This window comes from Tursiops truncatus, chromosome 13 (genome assembly GCF_011762595.2).
Source record: "Tursiops truncatus isolate mTurTru1 chromosome 13, mTurTru1.mat.Y, whole genome shotgun sequence".
In the NCBI taxonomy this organism is placed as follows: domain Eukaryota; kingdom Metazoa; phylum Chordata; class Mammalia; order Artiodactyla; family Delphinidae; genus Tursiops; species Tursiops truncatus.
This window is the reverse complement of record NC_047046.1, coordinates 15,849,068-15,872,181: the sequence shown is the minus strand read 5'-3', so window position 1 is coordinate 15,872,181 and position 23,114 is coordinate 15,849,068. Positions and strand designations below refer to the sequence as shown.

The 23,114-nt window shown below is 36.1% G+C and overlaps 1 protein-coding gene across 5 annotated transcripts in view; it reads right to left on the bottom strand.

The window, feature by feature from the left end:
* Window positions 1–23,114, bottom strand: part of NAA25 (N-alpha-acetyltransferase 25, NatB auxiliary subunit) — a 73,883-nt gene that overhangs the window by 16,369 nt on the left and 34,400 nt on the right. For 4 of the 5 annotated variants that reach the window (XM_033837022.2, XM_033837020.2, XM_033837021.2 and 1 more), the window contains 10 exons: window positions 20,048–20,255; window positions 19,135–19,224; window positions 15,151–15,331; window positions 14,361–14,460; window positions 9,231–9,382; window positions 8,566–8,691; window positions 4,259–4,511; window positions 3,717–3,840; window positions 2,247–2,312; window positions 273–370 (listed from right to left, as the gene is read on the bottom strand). In XM_033837022.2, the coding sequence (XP_033692913.1) occupies window positions 273–370; window positions 2,247–2,312; window positions 3,717–3,840; window positions 4,259–4,511; window positions 8,566–8,691; window positions 9,231–9,382; window positions 14,361–14,460; window positions 15,151–15,331; window positions 19,135–19,224; window positions 20,048–20,255 (1,398 nt within the window). The remainder of the gene's footprint in view (window positions 1–272; window positions 371–2,246; window positions 2,313–3,716; window positions 3,841–4,258; window positions 4,512–8,565; window positions 8,692–9,230; window positions 9,383–14,360; window positions 14,461–15,150; window positions 15,332–19,134; window positions 19,225–20,047; window positions 20,256–23,114) is intronic. The other variant, XM_033837019.2, reaches the window with a different exon arrangement.

The following is a 23,114-nucleotide window of genomic DNA, read 5'->3' as shown; positions in this document are numbered from 1 at the left end:
ACAGAAGAGAGCTAGATTTGCAGTGAATCTGAGGAATCTTTAAAGATTTGTAAAGCAAATTTCAAGAAGTTTTACCCTAACATTATGAATGAAATTCTCCTGATACCTTGGAATTAGTTCAGAAAACTGAAATTGCTTTTCAATTAACAAAAGGTGGGAGTGAAGGGTTAAATTACAGGCATAAGGTGCCTATTACCTGTTCATTTTTGAAAAATTAATCCTGCATACAATTAAGGAAAACTGAGTTTTTCACAAAGAGAACAAAAACATACCTCAACCAAGAAGACTAGATTTTCTAAAAGAGTAGGATGTGTTTTCAAGTTACCATCTTTAACTTCTAAGAGATCACCTTTACATTTACTAAAGACATCTGAAAACAGAAAAATAGTTTATGGTTTTATTCAGCTTTTATTTCAATGTTATTTTTAGGAACACAATGCACAATCTAATAAAGAATAAGCAAATATAAAGACTTAACCCAGAAAGCTCCCCCACCCCAATGAAACAAACACCAAAGAATATCTGTTTTAAGCTCTTTATTTTATTTTATTTTATTTATTTATTGTTTTTGGCTGCATTGGGTCTTTGTTGCTGCCCTCAGGCTTTCTCTAGTTGTGGCGAGCGGGGACTACTCTTCGTTGCAGTGCGCAGGCTTCTCATTGCAGTGGCTTCTCTTGTAGTGGAGCACAGGCTCTAGGCGCGCGGGTTTCAGTAGTTGTGGCACGTGGGCTCAGTAGTTGTGGCTCATGGACTTAGCTGCTCCGCAGCTTGTGGGATCTTCCTGGACCAGGGCTTGAACCTGTGTCCCCTGCATTGGGAGGCAGACTCCCAACCACTGTGCCACCAGGGAAGTCCTATTTTAAGCTCTTTAAAAAGCCACACAACTACTGCTCTATTGTCTTCAAAACATAAAAGGCAGACTTATAAATTATATATTCTAGGGTCTAAATACCAGCTACGGGGACTTCCCTGGTGGTCCAGTGGTTAAGACTCCACACTTCCAGTGCAGGTGGCCTGGGTTAATCCATGGTCAGGGAACTAGATCCCACATGCACGCCGCAATTAAGAGTTCACATGCCACAACTAAGGAAGTCCACGTGCTGCAACTAAGGAGCCTGTGAGCCGCAACTAAGGAGGCTGCCTGCCGCAACTAAGACCCAGCGCAACCAAATAAATAAATAAATAATTTTTAAAAAATAAATAAAATAAAATATGGGATAACTGTTTAAAAAATAAACACCAGCTACGCCTTTCCAGAGATAGGCCATTGGCACAATAAAAATAAGACTTCAAGTGGATGGTTTAAAAGAACTTGTGCCATTATAGACTAAAAGACCAATGTGCATGGTAGAAATGCACCTTCATAACAAGTACCAGGTTTTATTCTCATAATCCTGATCATCTTTTAATTCTCAGTCTTCATTTGAGCAACAAAATAAAAAGACTTTTTAGGCTCCTAAAAAGAAAGACCCTTATAGATTTAAAATGCACAATAATCTATAATGGAAAAGAATCTGAAGCTGTACACCTGAAACTAACACAGTATTGTAAATCAACTATAGTTAAATAAAATAATAATAATTTTTTTAAGTATTTGAGAGAGTTAAAAGAAAATGCATATGTATATTCTTTACCAAATAATTTCATTGCTAGGAATTTAACCCCAAGGAAATACTCAAATAAGTACCCAAACAATTGTGTCCCAAGATATTTATGTCATCATTGTTATACATAATATATTATGTACTCAGAGCATATAAATAAATCTGGTACACTGATACAATACTGTGGAATATTATGCAGCCCTTAAAACAAATGGGGTGTGTATATAACTGACATGGTAAAATGTCCAAGATAACAAATAATTAAAGCCAGAAAAGCATGTATTATACGTTTTCATATATTTTTTTTAAAAATCACTACTATGTATTTCCATACACACACATATGACTGTTTAGGTGGTATGTAGAAATACAGACTGCAAAGTGCCAACAGCACGTACCTACTTACTTCTGCAGGAATGGGGCTGGGAAAGGGGAAAAGACCATACCCACTTGTGTACTGTTTTACAATAGGTGTCTACTACTTTTGTAATCAAAACTTTTTAAAGTTAGAAACAAAGTCTTTAAAAATACCAAAAATGTGTGTATTATTATTTTTCAAAACCTCTTGCAAGTTTGTATGAAAAAATGAGCTATTGTCAGACAATCAGATACAATATGGGAATCCACAGTAAGACCACTTACCTTTTAACTGTTCTAGTAAAGACTTAAGACTATTCTCTACTCGCTCCTGGATCTCCATTGTATCCTCTAAAATTGAAACACAATGAAAAACTTTCAATTCAATTTTTAGTAAGATAAAGAAGCAAGACCAATACCTGGAAGCATAGGCAAGGACATTTTGTTTTCTCTTAAGACCCACAGGCCTCTAAATTCCATTATTGAGAGAAAGATGAAGGACAGGAAAAGGAGAAAAGGAAAGAGAAAGGGAAAGAAAAAAGGCAAAGAAAGGTATTAATTACTGTTCTGCCAAAAGCACTACCTAAGATTCTCTAGGAGGACCAGAAATCTATGTGTTTCAAATACTCTAAATGACAGGATCCACAAGCCTTATGACTTGTGAAAAACAAAACACAAACAAAAAAACATGACCTATATGGTATTTGTGACTCTCGCTGGGTTGACAGCTTAGAAAAAAATCTTTTCTCTACAAAGTTTAGGCCTTCTTCTTTCTTTTTTTAAATATTTATTTATTTATTTTGGCCGCACCAGGTCTTTGCTGTGGCATGCGGGATCTTTAGTTGCAGCATGCAGACTTCTTAGTTGTGGCATGCAAACTCTTAGTTGCGGCATGCATGCAGGATCTAGTTCCCCAACCAGGGATCAAACCCCGGCCCCCTGCATTGGGAGCACAGAGCCTTACCCACTGGACCACCAGGGAAGTCCCTAGGCCTTCATTTTTAAGTAAAGAATTTAATCTGATACAAATGAAGTTATTTATAAAACAGAAACAGACTCACAGACATAGAAAACAAATTTATGGTTATCAAAGGGGAATGAGGGAGGGATAAATTAGGAGTTTGGGATTAGCAGATACAAACTACTAGACATAAAACAGATAAACAACAAGGTCCTACTGCATAGCACAGGGAACTATATTCAGTATCCTATCATAAACCAGAATGGAAAAGAATATGAAAATACATGTATATATATACAGGTATAACTGAATCACTTTGCTGTACACCAGAAACTAACATAACATTGTAAATCAACTATACTTCAATTTAAAAAAAATTTTTAAATGAATGAATGAAAAGAATTCAACTTGAAATCCAACAATATTTCAACAAATCAAGGATTTCTTCAACTTTTGGCCCTAAAAAATGATTTTAAATATGGAACAGACTTAAAACAAAAGTGGGAAAATGAGGGAAAGGGAGTGAGCAGCATTTAGAGGTGCGGGGGTGGGGTGTGGGGGGCGCAGCAGGGCGGATTAAAAAAAAATATGGAATGGACTTAAGCTTCTAAACATTATTTTGTAAACTGTTTAATGGACTTTCTTGTATAGCAAACCAGAGATTCCAGAACAGCTTCCACCTCCCATCTCCTCCAAATTTTTCCAAATATGTGAGGTTATAGATATTTTGTTGCATTTACTAAGTTTTCAGTGACAAAGACGCTGTAAACATACTCATGCAAGTATACACTTACCTAAACCATTGATGTCCAGCTCATAAATATCACTAACAAGATAAAAAGAGCTGGTCTGACACTGAGAACAGCCAGAATTAAAGAATCCAGCCATTCTGGTAGGTACAGGACCAAGGAAAGGATACTGGAAAGGAAAAAAAGTTCTTTAAATGTTCTTTAAATCCACTGAAATTTAAATTCATAAAATACAAAATGAGAAAACAAGGAACTGGATAAAAATCTATCTCCATGATTAAGTTACAAAGCACTGATCAGCAAGCTAATAATAACCAAATCATTATGGTGAAAACAGAAACGCTGTATTAATTTGTTGACAGGTATTAAAAAGTTTACCATCACAAAAAAGCTATTTTGCTTTTCCTCACTATCCAATTTGGATACTGAGGAAGCATCTGCAATTCCCCAAGTTTAAAAAGTTTGTCTTTTTCCTGTAGATGCCATAAAGTGGGACAAAATACTGTTCTTTACTACTCACCCATCCCCAATTCCTATTTTCAAAAAGACAGTCACATATTATTGCAGCTTTGATTGTAAATACGCACTGATGATACCTGAATGTCCTTCTCAATAAATCGCTTTCCCGTCTCCAGGGCCACCTCCAGCTGTTGAAGGAGCAAACGGAAAATATCAATCCGGGAGGATACTCCATTCTCAGTGGTCTTCTCTGAGTTCTCTGGCCCAACAGAATGGTTAAGACTTGGAAGTCCACTGATCAGCCTCAAGGTTAAGGAACGGATTCTTAACCACATTGTCTCCTCCTCCAACGAAAGTTTCTTATGTTCTTCAGAAACATCCCTTAAAAAGAAACATCCACAAACCATCCATTTTATTCATGTTAACTTTAAAGCTTTCAAAGTTCACTTTCATCAGTCAAGATGCCTTTGAATGGTCTCAGCTGTCATTTAATAGCTGAATGATCTTGGACAAACCAAAACAGTCCAAGTCCCCATTTCGGTATCCATAAAATGGGAAAGATAACCTACCTAACAGGTCGTTTTCCCCTTACATGAGATTCATTTTTCTGATGATAAAATACATAATATAAAAAATTCAAATGACAGAAAAGTAAAAAAAGTAAAAGGAAAATGGGACCTGATAACCAAGAACCCACAATATATATATATTTTTTAACCACCAAAATGGTTTTATTTTTGACTGCCAACATGCACAACAATGCATTACTTTGGTTTCCTTAAACATTACTTAAGTACGCATTAGAAATATATGTTTACATTTAAGAAATGTAACACATTAAAAAACTCCTCCATAAACAAATTCTTTCTCAATATATTTTCCTGCTTTGTTTCACACATAAATAACATAATCTACAAAGTAATAAATAAAACTATTAACTCTTATGACCTAAAAGTATATACAAATTTTGGAACCTGACAAGAATGTCCTTTATCTGATTTTATATAAATAACAACATGCAGTATTTGCAATGTTTTTTAATTAAATGAATGACTTACAATCAAAACTTTTATTTTCTCCCAACCAGTTCTCCCTATAATAGACCTTCAGTGTACTTGGTAAAGATGTCATGTATTTAAAAAGTCAAAGTGGTCAAAAGACTAGATTTTTAAAATAGAACAGAAGCTTGCCATTAAATATTATTAAGCCTTATTAAAATCACTTCTGTTTGTCTGAAGAACAAAAAATGCTCCCAAAGAGTATATGCTTGTACTATCTTTTTTTTCCTTTTTTTTAAAATTTTTGGCTGCGCCCCGCAGCATGTGCACCCCTCACCAGGGATCAAACCCGCACCCCCTGCATTGGAAGGTGGAGTCTTAACCATTGGACCTGATTTCCAGGTAAGTCCCTATACTATCATTTAAATGGAAGCTAACAAAGTCTTAAAAAAATCAGATTAAATTTGTATTAGTCTTGGGAAAAATATTCCACTGAGATTCTGTTATAGGAACAGAATCCATGCTATCCTAAGTTTTCTAAAATTTATTTTGAACCATCACTTCAATTAGTTAAAACTTTCAGGGTAAAAATGACACATAAAAACGATCTTAGAAAGGCATATTTAGAATTCCTGATACAGAACACTTGATTATTTAGTTTTTGTTTAATGACTGGAAATCTTTATTCCTTCAGAAAATAATAACATTATTTGTTGAGTGATACCATCTATTTAGTGATTTACTAGATAACCACTCAAGGTATATTAAGTAAGCACTCAAATTATTTTTATGTAACAAAAGTAAAAAACACTTTTCATGTTGGAACTGTTTCATTATGCATTATTATTTTTAAGGCCGTGATTTACAGAGTATAACAATTAGAAAGAAAAACATTCTCAATTAATATTCTCACTAAATTTAGATGATTCAAATGATAAATAATAGTAAGCTAAGCACTGTCACTAGATTTTAAATTAGATTTTAAAACCTAAGTTTCTAAGTTTCATTTTCAATCAATACAAATATGATCTGCTTCACACTATTAACTGCCAGTCAAACTTTATGTTTAAAAAAACTAAATATTCTTTGTTAAAGAGCAGTTTACAACAAATGTTTTTCCATGCTCTTATAAAAAAAGATTCTGATATGCATAATGAATCTAAGTCAAAATCCACAAATGGTAGCCAAAATTGTCAACTTTCAGCCTAACACAACATAAATCCAGTTATTCTGCATAAACAATTCAAAACTAAAGTTTATAACGGAGGGCTTCCCTAGTGGCGCAGTGGTTGAGAGTCCGCCTGCCGATGCAGGGGACACGGGTTCGTGCCCCGGTCCGGGAAGATCCCACATGCCGCGGAGCAGCTGGGCCCGTAAGCCATGGCCGCTGAGCCTGCTCGTCCGGAGCTTGTGCTCCGCAACGGGAGAGGCCACAACAGTGAGAGGCCCGCGTACCGCAAAAAAAAAAAAAAAAAGTTTATAAGGGAAATGTCAACAAGTCATAACTACAATATTACTACTGATGGAGAACCCACAATATTAACATGCTTGGTATAGATCCTTTCAGACTTTTGCAATACGATGTACGAAAATGAACTACAAATATTTACGTAATATACTTTAAACAGATAAAATGGGTTCACAGTGTTTATACTATTTTGCAAACTGCATCTTTTTATGACAGTGTGTACAGAAAACAGTTAACACAGGGCTTGCCTTGTGGTGCAGTGGTTAAGAATCTGCCTGCCAATGCAGGGGACATGGGTTTGAGCCCTGTTCTGGGAAGATCCCACATGCCACGGAGCAACTAAGCCTGTGCACCACAACTACTGAACCTGTGCTCTAGAGTCCATGAGCCACAACTACTGAGCCTACGTGCCGCAACTACTAAAGCCTGCGTGCCTAAAGCCCGTGCTCCACAACAAGAGAAGCCATGACAGTGAGAAGCCTACTCACTGCAACCAAGAGTAGCCCCCACTCACCACAACTAGAGAAAGCCCACACACAGCAACGAAGACCCAACACAGTCAAAAATAAATAAATAAATAAATAATCCCCCCACCAAATATTCTTTAAAAAAAAAAAGTTAACATAGCAACCGTGAGGCTATTATCTTCAGAAGGGCCTACTTGCAAGGTTGGCCCTTGTCTGATGTCTGGGAACCTAGCAGGCCAACCATTCCCTAAATGACAAGAGTGGCTCACCTGCCTAGATTGTTCATACAAATTATGTGGTTAAGGGTGAACAGTGCTTTCCTTCTGGGAGTCTGAAATATTGGTACATGCTAGATAGACTGAGGGTGCCTACATCACCAGCCGATGAAAACCTTGGGCACCAAATCTTTAATGGGCTTCTCTGGGCAGAAATATTGCACAGAAATACCGCATTTTTTGCTGCTGGAAAAAGGAGCACACGCTCAGTATATTCCTTCATAGGAGGGAGAGAACACTGCAAGTTTGTGCATGGAGTTTTCTGAACTCCACCTGTATGTCTTTCCCTTTGCTGATCCTGTCATGTATCCTTTTGTTATAAAACAACTTAGTTGTGAGTCCAACTACATGTAGAATCCCATGAGTCCTGGCAAATCACTGAATGTAGTCTTGGCAGCCCCCAAATTACAGCATATTCAGAACTACCTTCTATACATGTCTCTGCATACTTGTGCACTTATTCCTTAGTTTCCACTTTCCTAGAAGTGGTTCTCCTGAATTAAATGGTACACAGCCTTTTCAATCTTGATACATATAACTAAAATTCCCTATAGAAAGGTTATATAAAGTTTTACTGCCATATAAACTCACAACAACCACTTTCCCATAACCTAGCTGAGAACAAGGATTAATCTTTTTTTATGGGATAGGTTACATCTTCGTCTGATAGATTAAAATACAAATCTTTATTGCTGTGAAGTACATTTCTTTAATTTCCTATTAAACCCTTTGCCCCATTTGTTTTTCATTTATCTACTTCTTATTGATTTATTGAGTTCTCTGTATATGTGAAGGATATTAATATATATGAAGAAATTTACCAATTTACCAGCTACCTCTAGAACTTGTTAACAAATTTACTTCTATATAGAAGACTAATATTTACAGGTCAAATCCTTTGTTTCCAGATCTGATGTAATGCTGAGAAAGACTGTCCCAACCATTTAAAAATATTTTTTATATTTTCTTCTAAGTTTTAACATATAATCTTTAATCCATCTGGAATCTGTTTTCATGTATGCTGTGAAGGAGGAATTAACTTTTAGATTAACCAGTAATCTCAACATAGGGGTGAGGTTTTCTTTTCTTCCTTTGGCTTACCTATATTTTCTGATCCCTACAATAAAAATGTTATTATATATACATAATATATAATATAATATATAAAACTCTTAAATTCATCTTGATTCTTTAAAAATAAATTGCTTGGGGTTAAATTCAAGTTACCTGTCTTTTGGATCCCAGCTAAAGAAAACATTTAAGTCTCTGTTGTCTCGCAAGGCTTCCCATGGAATGTCATCTTCTTCTGGCCGAAGATTCATTGACTTTATACTTTCTGCTAAGCTGGTTGATCTGTGATAATGAAAATTTATTTAAGTATTATTCAATAATAAAATAGTCATGAAAACATGTTAGCCAGGACTTTGTTTTACTAGAAAGAGAGAAAAGGAAAGAGTGAAGGAAGAAAGGAAGGCTTTATTTAATATTAGGAAGTAAAAGCTCATATAACGTGAAATAGAACCAAGCACTGGTTCTGGCCTGCTACACAGCAAAAGAAAGGCATCTGGAGGCCCAACCAAAATAAAGTTCATCAGCATTAATTCCTGAAATCCCATGTTTGCAGGGTATGGGGAAGCTTGTAAACATAATATGGGCCAGGGATGATGACCATGGCCTAGCTGGTTTCTGTATGGAACCTGGGATGGTGCTGGCAGTACCCTAGCATTCCCCATGACAGGCACCTTCCCCTTTCTTCCCTGTCCCCTCCTACATTTTTTTTTTCCCATTTTTCTTTAGCTTAAGCCCGCTAATGACACCCATGAGGCCCATTAATGGCTCTCAGCATCTGATCTAATCTCTTAGTTCCTTATTAGCTCTTGTGCAATACTTACACATTTGCTTCAAGTAGAAGGTCTAACAACATCCGTTCAGTACGGACTTGTGCAAAATGAAGAGAATTATTCAGCCTGTTCCTAAAAGCGATAAACTCTGGGATCTTCTCAAATGCACCATATTTGTAAGCTTGAATAATATATTCTGAGGTCTGGGAAGGAAAGACATCACCTTGGTATAAACATTTCACATGTCAGGTAACGAAGACATACCTTGCCAGACAAAACAAAACAACACTCAAACTAAAATTAAGATGTTGAATCTAATCTTTAAAGTTCTTGGTCACCAAACAGAATATCAGCTTTTAAAAATGATATTTTTCTTCTATCCTATACTGGAGTCAAATGTCTTCTTCACTAATATTACTACTAATAATATTTAGCTGCTGCTACCACCATGTAGACTTTCTCCTAGCAGTTATGTTCATTTCAACAGGACTGAAGGTTTTGTTATACCACATCAGTCAAGGTTTTGGTTAGTGCCATTGTGGAAGGGATATTACTCCATGTTTTTCTGCATCTAAGATAAACTTTGTTTTATACAAAGTTCCCAAAATACCAGAATAATATAACCATCCCACCACCACCACAAATAAAAATTACTGTCCTTCAGAAAAAAGACAGGCTGCTCCTTGGTTTTGTTTACTTCTGAATAATATATCACAAACATAGGAATATGTGTATTGCATCAAGATAGAAGACACCAAACAAAAGACCTATAAAAATTCATGTCATCATCCATTCTGAGGACAGAAAATGCAAAAACCAGGTTACCTGTCCATCCAAACTACTATGCTAGAAAATCCCATAACATACACCACATGTGCTTTAATTAGATTAATACATATATACAGATGAAACATGAACAGAGGCAAGATAAAGAATCCTAAACAGAAATTCTGGCACAACAGAAGAAAATCTCAGGGAAGAACATTTCATGGGTGTGGGCCTACGCCATCAGGATCGGAAGTCAGAAGGGCACCCTTTTGGGCTAAGTAAAGTACTAAACTCAAAGTTGATGTCTGCCCCCAAAGATCCTTTCTAGAAAAGACAGTCTTTTTGCACAGCCTCAGTCAGCTCTGCCCCCATCTCCATTATGACCGAATAATTTGCCCAATAGGAAAATAGGCCAATAGTCAACAACATACCCTCTGATACACAGCCTCGCAGGGTTCATTTCAGGCCGCGGGATTGCGCCACGGGCGCTAATTCAACTGCATTCGATGCGGCTTTTAAACCCCCATGGGACACCTCGGCGAGCTGTTTGCCTGCAGTATCTGGAGAAATTAAAGACGGACGGACACAAGAAAATTAAAAAGATTACTTGTGATCCTGCAGGTTTAAAGAAGGACTATCTGAAAAAGCTCAAGTGTACCTTCTAGCTTGATTAAAGGACAGTGATACGCTCAGTCAAGAAGAGGCCAGGATACCCTAAACACATATGCCTATCCAATGGCCTCTTGGTTTGGAAAACATAGCAAGGTTTACCAACAGCCCTTGCAACAGGACCTTACAGTTTGAAAAAAACGGCTGGTTAGTAACATATGATCCAGCAACTAATCAGGATAAAAATTTGACTTTGGTGATTCCAATCAAATTTATTAATTACAGTTCCAAAATATACTATGGTTAAAGGAAAGAACTCAGCCTTACCAAGTGCAGAGGAAGTTTTAACTTCTGAGTGGTCCATGGAATACCACTTTAGAAAAAAGGCAATAGAAAAATAAGGGGCCACAAAAAAGGAATGCAGTCCTTTAACAAACTAAGAAGGCAACTATAGTTCTCTGGCTTCTTTTTTTAAGATAGTCCTCCTTTAATACTGCAGTAAAGTATCACTGCAGAGCTAGAAAAGGGCCTGGGCAGCTACCAATAGGACAGACTGAGGAAGCACCATGATTTGAAGAAACAACGACCTATTGGAACTGCAGGCAAAACTGGAAGCCATGGGTACTTTAAAGACTTCTGAATATCAGAGAATGTTGTCTGTACCCATTTCTACTCATTTATGCACCAATGAGGCTATTGAGATCCCATATGGATTCCTGAAATGAACCCTGGTCACTGTAAAAATTAGCGAAATACATGGACATCAAACCCTTGAATAATGATCTTCATGAATACCTAAAATGCAGACTTGTAAAGGCAATTTTTTTTAAAGTACGAACATGGAAGTTACTTTTGGAGATATGTAAATCTAAACTCCAGTTTTATATTATAAAACTCTATTCCAAATAAGATGACAGTAGACAACGACCTTTCCAAAAAGAAAACCCCTACATCGACCTTCCAAATACAACTTTCAATCCCATAGCACAAAGCCTTACAAAGCAGATTTCCATTTAAGGAGTAGATGTTCTTTCAAAGAGCTAGTTGGTAATTGAAATACATCAGTCACTCAAGGAAAAACCATCTGGGGGTGCCAAAAACTACCAAGAATAAAAGATGTAGAGCATAGAGCTTTAGCTTTCCAGAGATGTATTTCTAATACTATCAGAAGGTTTAACACATACAGTGTAACACTACAATCGTGATCTTTCTTAGCTTCAAACTCCTGTAGGAAACAGTCCACACCACAGTCTCCATTTTCCTATTCTGGGACTTGGGCTGGGCATTACGGTTTAAAGTATGTTTTCCTTGCTGTACTGTGTTTTGCTTTTACCTCCAGAACCTAGCCCCCTCCATGCTCTCTCCCCAGTTATCTACTTTAATGTGATTAAATAGCTGTTTTCTTAGTTAGTAGTAATAAAAATAAATTTCAAGCAGAGAGTCCTAGTCCCAGATTAATAAAATGCTTTACTTTTATCAGCTTCAGCATCACATACATTCAGATGAATTAGTCACTCCTGTCACACACAACCATCAGCCAAAAATCAAACAAAGATACAAAAAGCCACTGAGGACAACATGCCCTCTCATATCACTCCTGGGGATCTCCTTTCCCTATTACAATACTTTCGGGGGGGGGGCGGTGTGTGTGTGTGTGTGTGTGTGTGTGTGTGTGTGTGTTGTTTTCAAAACACTTCTTCAGACACAGTATTTGTGGGAAGAAAAATTAAAGCTTGATTTTTATTAGTATAAAATAATGTGCCTTTATTGACCAACTCACGAACAATATAGTTCTTCTAGAATGCTGGATGACTGAAAACTGGAGTAAAACCAAACACCAGGCTTGGATTAATCCCTTATTTACCCCCCACATCCACATCAAGCTATTTGAGAAACAAAAGTTTGAAAAGGATTCTTCACTATATCAAATGTTTACTTAACCTCTTCCTTAGAAACACAGTAATCAGAGCCAGAATAATGAGATTTGAAATACACTTTTCTTTTGATTTTTTCCTCAGTTAGTGAAACTTCTTGAAACCAGAGAAGGGCAAGCATGGATACTTTTTTTTTTTAAATTTTTATTGGAGTATAGTTGCTTTACAATGTTGTGTTAGTTTCTACTGTACAGCTAAGTGAATCAGCTATATGTACACATATATCCCCTCTTTTTTGGATTTCCTTCCCATTTAGGTCACCACGGAGCACTGAGTAGAGTTTCCTGTGCTATACAGTAGGTTGTCATTAGTTATCTATTTTATACATAGTATCAATAGTGTAGATATGTCAATCCCAATCTCCCAATTCATCCCACGCTCCCCCATTCCCCCTTGGTATCCATGTCTATGTCTCTATATCTGCTTTGGAAACAAGATCGTCTATACCAATTTTTTCAGATTCAACATACATGCATTAATATACGATATTTGTTTTTCTCAAGCACAGATACTTGAATATACAGTGAAAACTCACAGATTTATAACTCAACTGCCCACTTATGCTAAGAGATTTTAGAACCAAGGTCCTAGAGATGCCCTTCTGACAGTGAAGCCAGGCTAGCAGCTTCTGAGCAATATGTTTAAACGCTGATGCCCACTTCTGTCTCTCCCTGATCAGAAGCTAGGGCACAAAATGAGGTTTGAACAGAGATACAATCACTGTTGGGAAGTGGAGCCATGGGTGGAAAGGGATAGAGCTCAAAAGCCAACTGATGATGCAAAGATCACAACCCCGTACTACACCAGCCCTCTAGGCCATGACCTGAAGTGTGTCAGAATATAATTATTGCAAGATGAGAACAATAAACCTATATTCTATTGGTCAGAAATGCTTTTGCCCTGTCCCAGCTTTCTATTTAACACAAGCTTAAAGAATTAGATGGAAGATAAATTAGGTATAGCAGGCATATTTACAAATGGGTTTTTTAAAAAATCCTCATGAGTGCTTTGCCAAGAAGAACCTCAGAAACCAGCTTCCTTGCCAAGTTTCTTAGTTGCTGTCAGACCATGAAAAATGGAACACTATGGGCAGATACCTGGCATGGCGAAATTCCAGGTGATGAGTCTTAGAAGCACATGAGAAGCAAGCAGGTAGTGTGACCACTGTAGAGAGGCACCTTATCTCCACATATGTTCCTGGATGGTTTTACATACCTCGACTGAGTAGAGACCATATACTTTTTCCACAATAACTTCTGCTTAACTGACAAGTGGAGATCACATCTGCTTGCAGTGAAAAATATGGTGCAAATCCCATCCTTTCATTATGGCACATAAAAGCTCTATCTTATTTATTGTTACTTTAAAAAACATACTACTGACCTAAGTTTCTTAAAGTGTCCTGAATTGGTCAATTTTATAATTGTAAGAAAAGATAAGTATACTCTGTTGATAAAGAACATGGTGGTTATCAACTTCAGAAATCAATAAAAGTAAGCGAGAACAACTGCTATCGCAAAATCATATATGGCATCCCAGGCTATACACTCTTATGGGCTATTTCTTATACCCTTAGAAAGTCTCTTAGAGATTAAAACACAGACCTAAGAGGCACTTCATATTCTGCTAATACCTAGTTTTAAATGCACCTTCTTATGGATTCTATTAAACATACCCTTACGAACAAACACAAAAACTCCTTACCTCTACCTAACAGCCTTGGCCAGTAAGCTATAGACTAAGGGCACATGTGAGTACAGCGTGGTGCACCTTAATATGTGTACTTGTGACCCGAGGGAAGATGCTCTCTGAATCATGTTCTTTCAGCAGGCCAAGACCATATTAAAAAATAAAATTTTTTTTCACTTACATCTTTCTGGTTGGAGTGGAAAAACCTGAGCGCGAAGTTACAGGACTGGGATGCAGCAGCATACTGACCTAGGGATTCGGCGTATCGGGTCAAAAGGTAACTAGGTCGGAAGGAAAGAAAAAAAAGGTTATACCTACCCACCTCTAGTATCAAATACTACACATCAAATTACTATGGTAGAAAAACAGCTAAGCATACGAAAAGTTAAAACATGCGGCCATAGAAATGATCTAATTCACAGAATCAAATTTTAAAAAACAGCAAAGTTAATTCAGTTTTGTGGGAGACCTAAAGCTCTATGCCATGCTTTCTTACACTCAGATGATTAATGGAACACAAGTCGTTAGAGAACAGAATACTGTCTTCCTAAAACAGCTCTACAGGACACAGAGAAAATACCCTTGATTCATCACAAAGAATAGTCAAAATACAAATTCAAAGGATCTCTGGGGTCAACATACAAGTGTCAACCTCAACTGCAAGGCAGAAGTAAAGACTTGAAAACAATGTGTGCTAAGAAAAAGAGTTCAAAGTATATAACTGTTACCTGTATCTGGGAAAAACTTTTTTTTTTAACCATTTCTAAATTGTACAGATTTGAAATTACCACAAAATGCTGAGAAAGATAAAACTCTTTCTGCTTTGCAATGGGTCATAACAGGTGATTAATCTACAAAGCTTAATACCGGGAACAACTTTTCTGCTAAAATCAAAATGTTAAGAATTCCATATATGAGGACCCCACACTGCTGTAGCTGGCTGCTCATTATTCAGAGTATATACTACCAACCCAATGGTGTCATGCTGGATATGCTTAGCATCAAGGCTGGAATACAGATCCACCACCGGTTCAAATGCCCCCAGCATACAGTAGATTCGAACAAGCAGCAATTTGAATTGAGCATTGGAAGGGCTGTGAGTTAGTCCCTCTTCCAGCAAAGTCAGGGCCTGCCACACAGCGGTCTCATCACCTAGAACCAAAATATAACAGCATTATCCACAGACCTTGACAGCAAATGGGGGTTTCTCAAAACTAAAAAATAAAAACTAACTGACACCATCACCTCCCCTAAGTATTCTAAGGATGTGGTTGGGTGGCAGAGAACAAATTTTAGATACACACCTGTAACCAAAATAGGGAATTTCCCTGAAAAGACAGTCCCTCAATAGTTACCTCAGTTCTTAAACCTGCATCTGCAAAAATGATGCAAACTTTGAGCTGCCAGGTCTTAAAGAGAAGTCTGGAATCTCACAGGATCCTAGATTCTGAGAAGAGATGGACTTTGAAGGAGAAGTAGAATCCACCAACCTTCCCAGTACAGGATTTTCTCTACAAGACCCCAGACAGATGCTTTCTCTTGACATCATTTTTCTTCCACATGTAACTCTACTAACAGATGTCAACTAATATTTGAAAAAAGAACTGCTCATTAATAACCAAACTAAAATGATACACATTTTTGGCCTACTAAAACTCAAAACGTTACATGCATCAATATTCTTAAAGAAAAAGTAATTTCTCTTTTATGAAATTATCTGAAGAAAATAATATGAAATGCAGATAAAGCTTTATATACAAAAACATTCACTGTACTAATAATGGGGGGATGATTAAGTAAACTGTAGTTACACCCACACAGGGAAACACCATACAGCCATTTAACGTTAACAAGGAGTTTTTAACAGCAAGGGAAAATAATTATGCAATAATGATCAGTAAAACGTACAGAATTCAAACTAGTATGAAGAGTTCATCTCAAGTATTTAAAACATTCACAGAGAAAGAGAGAAGGAAATATGCAAAAATGTTAGTCTTTTGGAAGTTGGAAAAGCGAGATTAAAATAAACCATTTGCCAAATTTTTACGAGCTACTTTTACAGTTAGAAAAAACAGCTAAAATAAAAAGCTCCCCCTCAAAAAAACAAAAAAGCTCCATGCACTGAGCTTTTAAAATTATATTCTATATGCTTTTTTCCAAAAGAAACAAGACATAACCAAAAATTGGGGATTTAGATAAATATCATCCATAATCCTACCTAAACTACGTAAACCACCCATGATCTACTCAAACTACCATTGTGATTAATGTACTGCTTTTGAACTATCAATTATGTATACATAACGTTACTATGTATCAATTATAGCTCAATAAAACGAGAGGAGAAAAAATGACATCCTTCACTCCCTATTTTATTTTTGCAGCACAATTTTACACAGTAGTAATCATGGCATACACCCGATTTTGTGTTTTCCCATGTTGCTCCCTGGTCTTCACAATCATAATTTTATTTAATTCAACACTCAGTGACCTAAACTCTGCAGTAACACTAGATATAACACCCAAAGATAAGAGTCATAGGTGGTTCCAGGCCTCAAGAGGTTCAGAATTGAGTAGAAGAGATAGTTGGACAATTATAGATAATAGATAATTTTTTAAGTCCTACTTATTCAAGGATAACCAATATCAGAATTTTTTTTAAAAAACTTCTTGAAGATCTCTTTTAAATAGAAACAAAATTTCAAAGTAAATAGTAAAAAAAAAAAAAAAAGGTTTAATTTACACTTCTGAACTATTAAACCCAACATTATGATGACATTTATCATCTTATTTTATTTTGCAAAATTTAGAATATAACTACAACTCTATGCCAAATCAAAGAGCATCAAGGGTTGATGAGGATTTGGGGGACAGAATTTTTTAAATCAAATTTTATAATATAACAAAATGATATAATAAAAAGATATAAGATAAATAAATTCTGGGGATATAATGTACAGTATGGTGACTACAGTTAACCACACTGTACTGTGTATTTCAAAGTTGCTAAGAGAGTAGATGTTAATAGTTCTCATCACAAGGGAAAAAAAAGTAGCTATGTGAGGTAATGGACTTTAACTAAACTTATTGTGGTAATCATTTTGCGATATATCACTATATTGTATACCTTAAACTAATACAATGTATCACTATATTGTATACCTTAAACTAATACAATGTAATGTATCAATTATAGCTCAATAAAACTAGAGGAGAAAAAATGGCATCCTTCACTCCCCATTTTATTTTTGTAGCACAATCATAAAGAAATGCTTTTTTGCAAAAAATATTTGAGAGCATCATCAATTTAACCTTAAAATGCTCTTCTTAATCCTGTCACATTCAAATCAGTCTCTTTCAACATCCTCACCAATTTTCTATACATTTCTAATTTTTGTCATATCCACCTTGAACAATGACTATTGTTCCAGCCTACAACTGGAACATTCAACATCACTTTCACTGACTTCAAGAAACCTTGCATCTATATATATATAATATCTAGAACTTCCCATGTATTTGCACTGTATGATTTTGGACAACCCACCTAACTTCTTTCTCTCTGCCCTGTATTTCCCACATCTGTAAAACTGTAACGATCTTAACTGTACTGTTACAAGGTTTAAAATTAGCTAATTCATATAAAGCACTTTCAAGTGCCTGATGATCCACAACTGTTAACTGTTATTACTATTATATGGTCAGATATCTTGCTCCAAAACCAAGAGATTAGCAAAGCCACAGTCACTATGAGCAAGAATAGATGCCAGGAATAAGTGGGCAAGGGTACGAGTAGGGGCCAAATTACTAAGTAGTCAGTTCATTAATGGTTTTACATTAAGATGACTTTTACAGCCCTATGCAACCTCCTGAATGTGGGGTTCCAGATACCAAGTACTCTGATGAAAAGGATTTCATCCCCATCCCCGGTACAATACAGTATAACAAGTACTATCATATGGATATACACAACGTCCTACAAAAGTTCAGAAGGGGCATAAAATCTGCAATGAGGAAGGGGGTGAAATCAAGACAGGCTTGTCAGAGGCACTGTTTGAGTAAAAGTGAGATGAAGGAGGTAAGAAAGTTATTTCAAAGAGAGGTAACATGATGTTCAGTGATAGTAGCAAAAAAAAAAAAAAAAAGTAGATTTAGGGCCTTAAGTACTAAGAATCTGGAGATGTAGACAGACACTAGATTATAGAGAGCATTGTAAACCATCCTAATAAGGCTGACCTTTATCCTCAGGAAAATAGGGCATATCTGAAGGATTTTAAGCATGAGAAGATAGTATCAAAATTGAGTGCTTGGTTAAATGACCCATGAGGGCAGGGTTGTGTCTGTCTTGCACAGCACTGTCTCCCAGCCCTGTTTCTTCTGCAGTTTATTCTCATGAATAATATGCAATAAGTAGCTAAAGTTATTTTTTCTCAAAAACTGCTAATAAGAGAAAATGTCAGAAAGTGAGACCTAAAGAAAAGGCAATCTCAGTACCATTTGCTGAATCATCCTTCTCTTGCTTAATGACTCATGAAGCTTCCTTTACCATGCAGTATATATTTGTCTTAAATGGGCTAATCTGAACTATATTCCAAAAAAAGTGTATTTTCCTATATAAACTGAAGTGAACAAAAATGGCTCTTTCATTCCATGGACCCATACATCTATATCTGAATCAGTTTCTCTGTATTTTAATTATTGTAACTTTGTAATAGGCTGTTTACTCACTATGCAGAAATATTTTAAAACAGAACAGATATCCACTGATTTAAGATTATCCTGATTACAGAGAGGAGGATACTTGGAGACTTTGGTTCTTCTAGAAGCACCCTGGAGAAGGGCAAGGAAGAAAAACCTAAAAGCATAAATCAAATTCTTGGATTATATACTTAGTCTAAGGATTTATAGTCAATAAAAACAAAGAGTAAAGTTAAACTGAAATCACTGCTCTTTACCTGTTTCTCTCCATATATCAATAAGCACATGGACAGCAAGGAGACAGTAATAGTCTGAAAATTGCAATTCGGTTTTCAAACAGGATTTCCCTATAGGGAAAAAAAAAATCATATCTGTATTTTAAGATTTGTTCAATTATTACTGCCCCAAAGGAGTTTTTTTAAAGCAAGAAAGTGACAGGAGGAAGAAGAGAAAAAGAGGAAAAGAAACTAATAAGAATGGAGTAAATACCAGAAGAAAAATATAAGCCATGAATCAAAAGAGTCAAAAGAAGGTGAGACCACACTCAGCTGGAGCAGAAGGAAGGGTTCCAGAATAGAGGTGGTATTCCAAATGGTCCCAAAAGGAGAGCAGCAAGATTTGGAAGGAGGTTTTAGGTGAAGAAAAGAACAGAATCCAAGAGCCATGTACAACTAATGTAATATTATGCTCATTACTTCACCTAATTTTTTAGAATACAGTTAGAGAAATACTAATATCATCTAGTCAGATAATTTATATTTTATCACACATATCTAAGCAATCTGAAGATCATCTACTTCTAAACTAAATATTTATCTCACAATTTACAATTCTTTTGGGTCATTTACACAGTCTATATATTCAGAATATTAAGGCCTATAAGCAGAAAATATGACAATTATCATAAACTCTGCAATTCATCTGAGCCCCACTGTGATAAAGAGTTGGCTGGCCAGATCAGGAAGAATATGGATATCTGGGAGCCAATTATAATTTTTAAAACTCCAAGCTTAAGAAAGGCTTTGCATTTTATTACCTGGATAGTGTTCCCACTTGACAAAATATTTTCCTTGCCAAAAGCATTACAACAGCATGCTATGAGAGATAAAAAACTAACTTCTAAATCTTAGCAGATCAGGGAACTACTGCACATTTTGAAAGGCTGCTCACCAAATTCTAGTCCATGCTGGTACCTTAACATCAATTCTCTGACCACACTCAATTTCTGATTTTTATCCATCATGTGGTACAAGCCAAGTAACCTCGTCAGCTGCACCACACACAAATGTTGCTGCAGAGCTCTGATGTCAGCAGGCAGTGCCAGCTTATCCTCTGTTGGTGTTGACAAAGGAACAACTCCAAGTAACTGATTAATAAACTGCAAAGTTGAAAGAAAAAAAAAGAAGTACAGGTCTCAAAACAGAACTAGTCTTTAGTAGGCCACAATTAACAAATACTGAAATGGTCTAGAAAATGGTATCAAGAAAAAATACAAATTAAAACCCCTTTTTAAAAAAAAAAAAAAAAAAAAAAAAAAAACCCCTTTAGTATACCATTTTCTATCTAACAAAATTGCCAAAACAAAAACACTTCTAACAGCACACAGTGCTGGTAAAACTCCAGTGAAACTGGCACACCCATTCATTGCTGGCCAAAAGTATTATGTTAATACCATGTAGTATATGCACTAAAAGATTAAAAGAACTGTGAAAATGTTTCCTAAATTACAATAGATTGACATAATATGTAACGTAGCAATGAAAAAGTTTAATTAGGAAGACTGTAAAAAGAACAATTACCCCAAAACAAACCTATTATATTGATATACTACAAATAAATTCTTAAAGGAAACATTATACATTGAAAGGAATGGTTGTCCTGTCAATAGCCTTAAATAGTTTTTTTGATTAAAGCTTTAATTTTGAGATAATTATAGATTTGCATGCAATTGTAAGAAATAACACAGTTCCTGTGTACCCTTCACCCAGTTTTTCCTAATGGTAACTTTTTTTTTTTTCCTGTGGCTGTACCGCACGGCATGCGGGATCTTAGTTCCCTGACCAGGTATTGAACCCATGCCCCCTGCAGTGGAAGCGTGAAGCCCTAACCACTGGACTGCCAGGAAATTCCACCCCAATGGTAACATCTTAAAATAAAATGTTTTTAATTCTCTAAATTCGGTATAAATTTTTAAGAACACCAGTTCCACAACCAGTACAGTTGCAATATTGGCAGAAGTGAGAAGGGACCCCTGCATCACATACAGGGTGTCTGTTTAAACTTCCCACATGGTCGTATATTATACTCTTCAGCTGTTAGGATGTGAGAAAATGCTTGGGCAGCACGAGTCTGGAGTTCTAAAAGGTGTTTATGGACAGGAAGTGCAGCCAAGGGGTCACAGGCATCACCCTTGTGTCTTCCCTATATTTTGTGATCCAAAACTAATAAATTATTTTTAAAGCAAAAAAACCCAGTTCCATTTACACATGTATTAAACACAGGCTATTTTCACTCCCTTCCAAGATCCTATTAGGATGACAGTAAAGAACAAAAAAGGAATCAACCCCAAAGGATCAAGAACATGTGAAGAGATGACAGCAAATAATAAACATTAACAAGATTTCAAAAGATAAAAAGCAGAAGGGCAGGTGGTAAGTAATAACCAATGTACAGGGCCAAGAAAGCTGAAATCCAACAGTATGAATGGGGAGACCACCAATAAGCAGCAAGCCTCTTCCAGCCACAGAACCTTGGAAGACTCAGAAATTAAGGGCAAGAGGTACGTCTGAAAGCTAAAGTGCTGGTGGGACTGAAACAGAAGAATTTGCTAAATTCTAAGAAATTAGACCCCTCCCCAAGCTCACTAACTGACTTCCTAAACCCAGCAGAATCCACGGGTTTTCTTTACCCCCAGGAGATACTGAACCAGAGACACTGTAGACTCAACGGGAGAATGGAACAGATCTATCACCTCATGTTTCAGAATACACTAAGAGGAGTTTTAAACTTTTATGGTTCTGTCAGATTGATTGGGGTGAACTGAACAAAAAAATATTAACTCCAAGAAAGAAAGTTAAGAAAGGTAATCTCCACATATACAAAGTGGCTTAGCTGTGAATATTTAGTCATTAAAATATAAATACTGCATAATTACTAAACTATACTGGGGGAAAAGTAGGTAAGGGGAGAAGTGGGATGTTATGAACAAAATTATTGCCTTCCACAGTAAGATACCAATAGATGAAGACTATAACTGTAAAAATAAACAAATAGCTAAATAAGCCTATAATTTAGAAATATGGAGTTAAATAACAGAAGAAGCAGTTAAGGGTTGAAAGTGATTTGCCTGTACGGAGCCAGAATCAGGGCTGAAGAAGGCAAAGAGCTGCAATTGTTTTTCAATATAAGCCTTGTAGCACTATTTGACTTTTTCAATTTTATACATGTAATTTTTGGAAACAAAAATTAAATTAAAATAAAAATCCTACTCAACATGCAGTTTCACATCTGTAATGACTTTACTTCAATTTTCTACAATTGTATGAATTTTAATTTTAATTATTATGATCAGATAATCACATTTGTAACAAAGAAACTGTGGCACTAGTGTTCATGTTTTTGATTAAGTACCTATATAATTTCTATTGCCAGCTCTTCAATTCTTGTAAGCCATTTTATATACTAGTTATGTTTATTATTAAGGCCTTCTTTATTGAATGCTAAAGAATCTTCCAAACAGGTTTTGTCATGAAACAATACGTTCATTTGCTATTCTAGTCTGTACAGTTTCACTGCTACACAAAAAGCTTCTTTAAAAACTGGAATTATTTTATTGTTAGCTTAAAACCCCAAGGCAAAGGAAACAAAATACAAAAACGCCTCTATGGGTGAGCCTCTTCAGGATCACTGGACTCAACGGCCTCCTCTTAGGGGCCAGTCCCATTTTAGAATGCGTCTCCTAATTCATTGGGACAACAGTTCTCAGTCTGAACCTTACTTGGACAGTTTGCAATCCTCTGACAAACATACTGCTGAGTGGCAGGATTTTTAGCTATTGAAGTCATCCTACATTTAAAAAGTTGTGGCAGCAAAATTACCCCTCTCAATTAAAAATTTACACAGGACTACAAAACTCACTGCAACAGCTTTAAACCCTTTGTCTCACTGAACAATGACCACCTCATCACTGCTAGTATTTCACTATTTCTAGAGGGTTCCTCCCAGTAGATTATTAGTA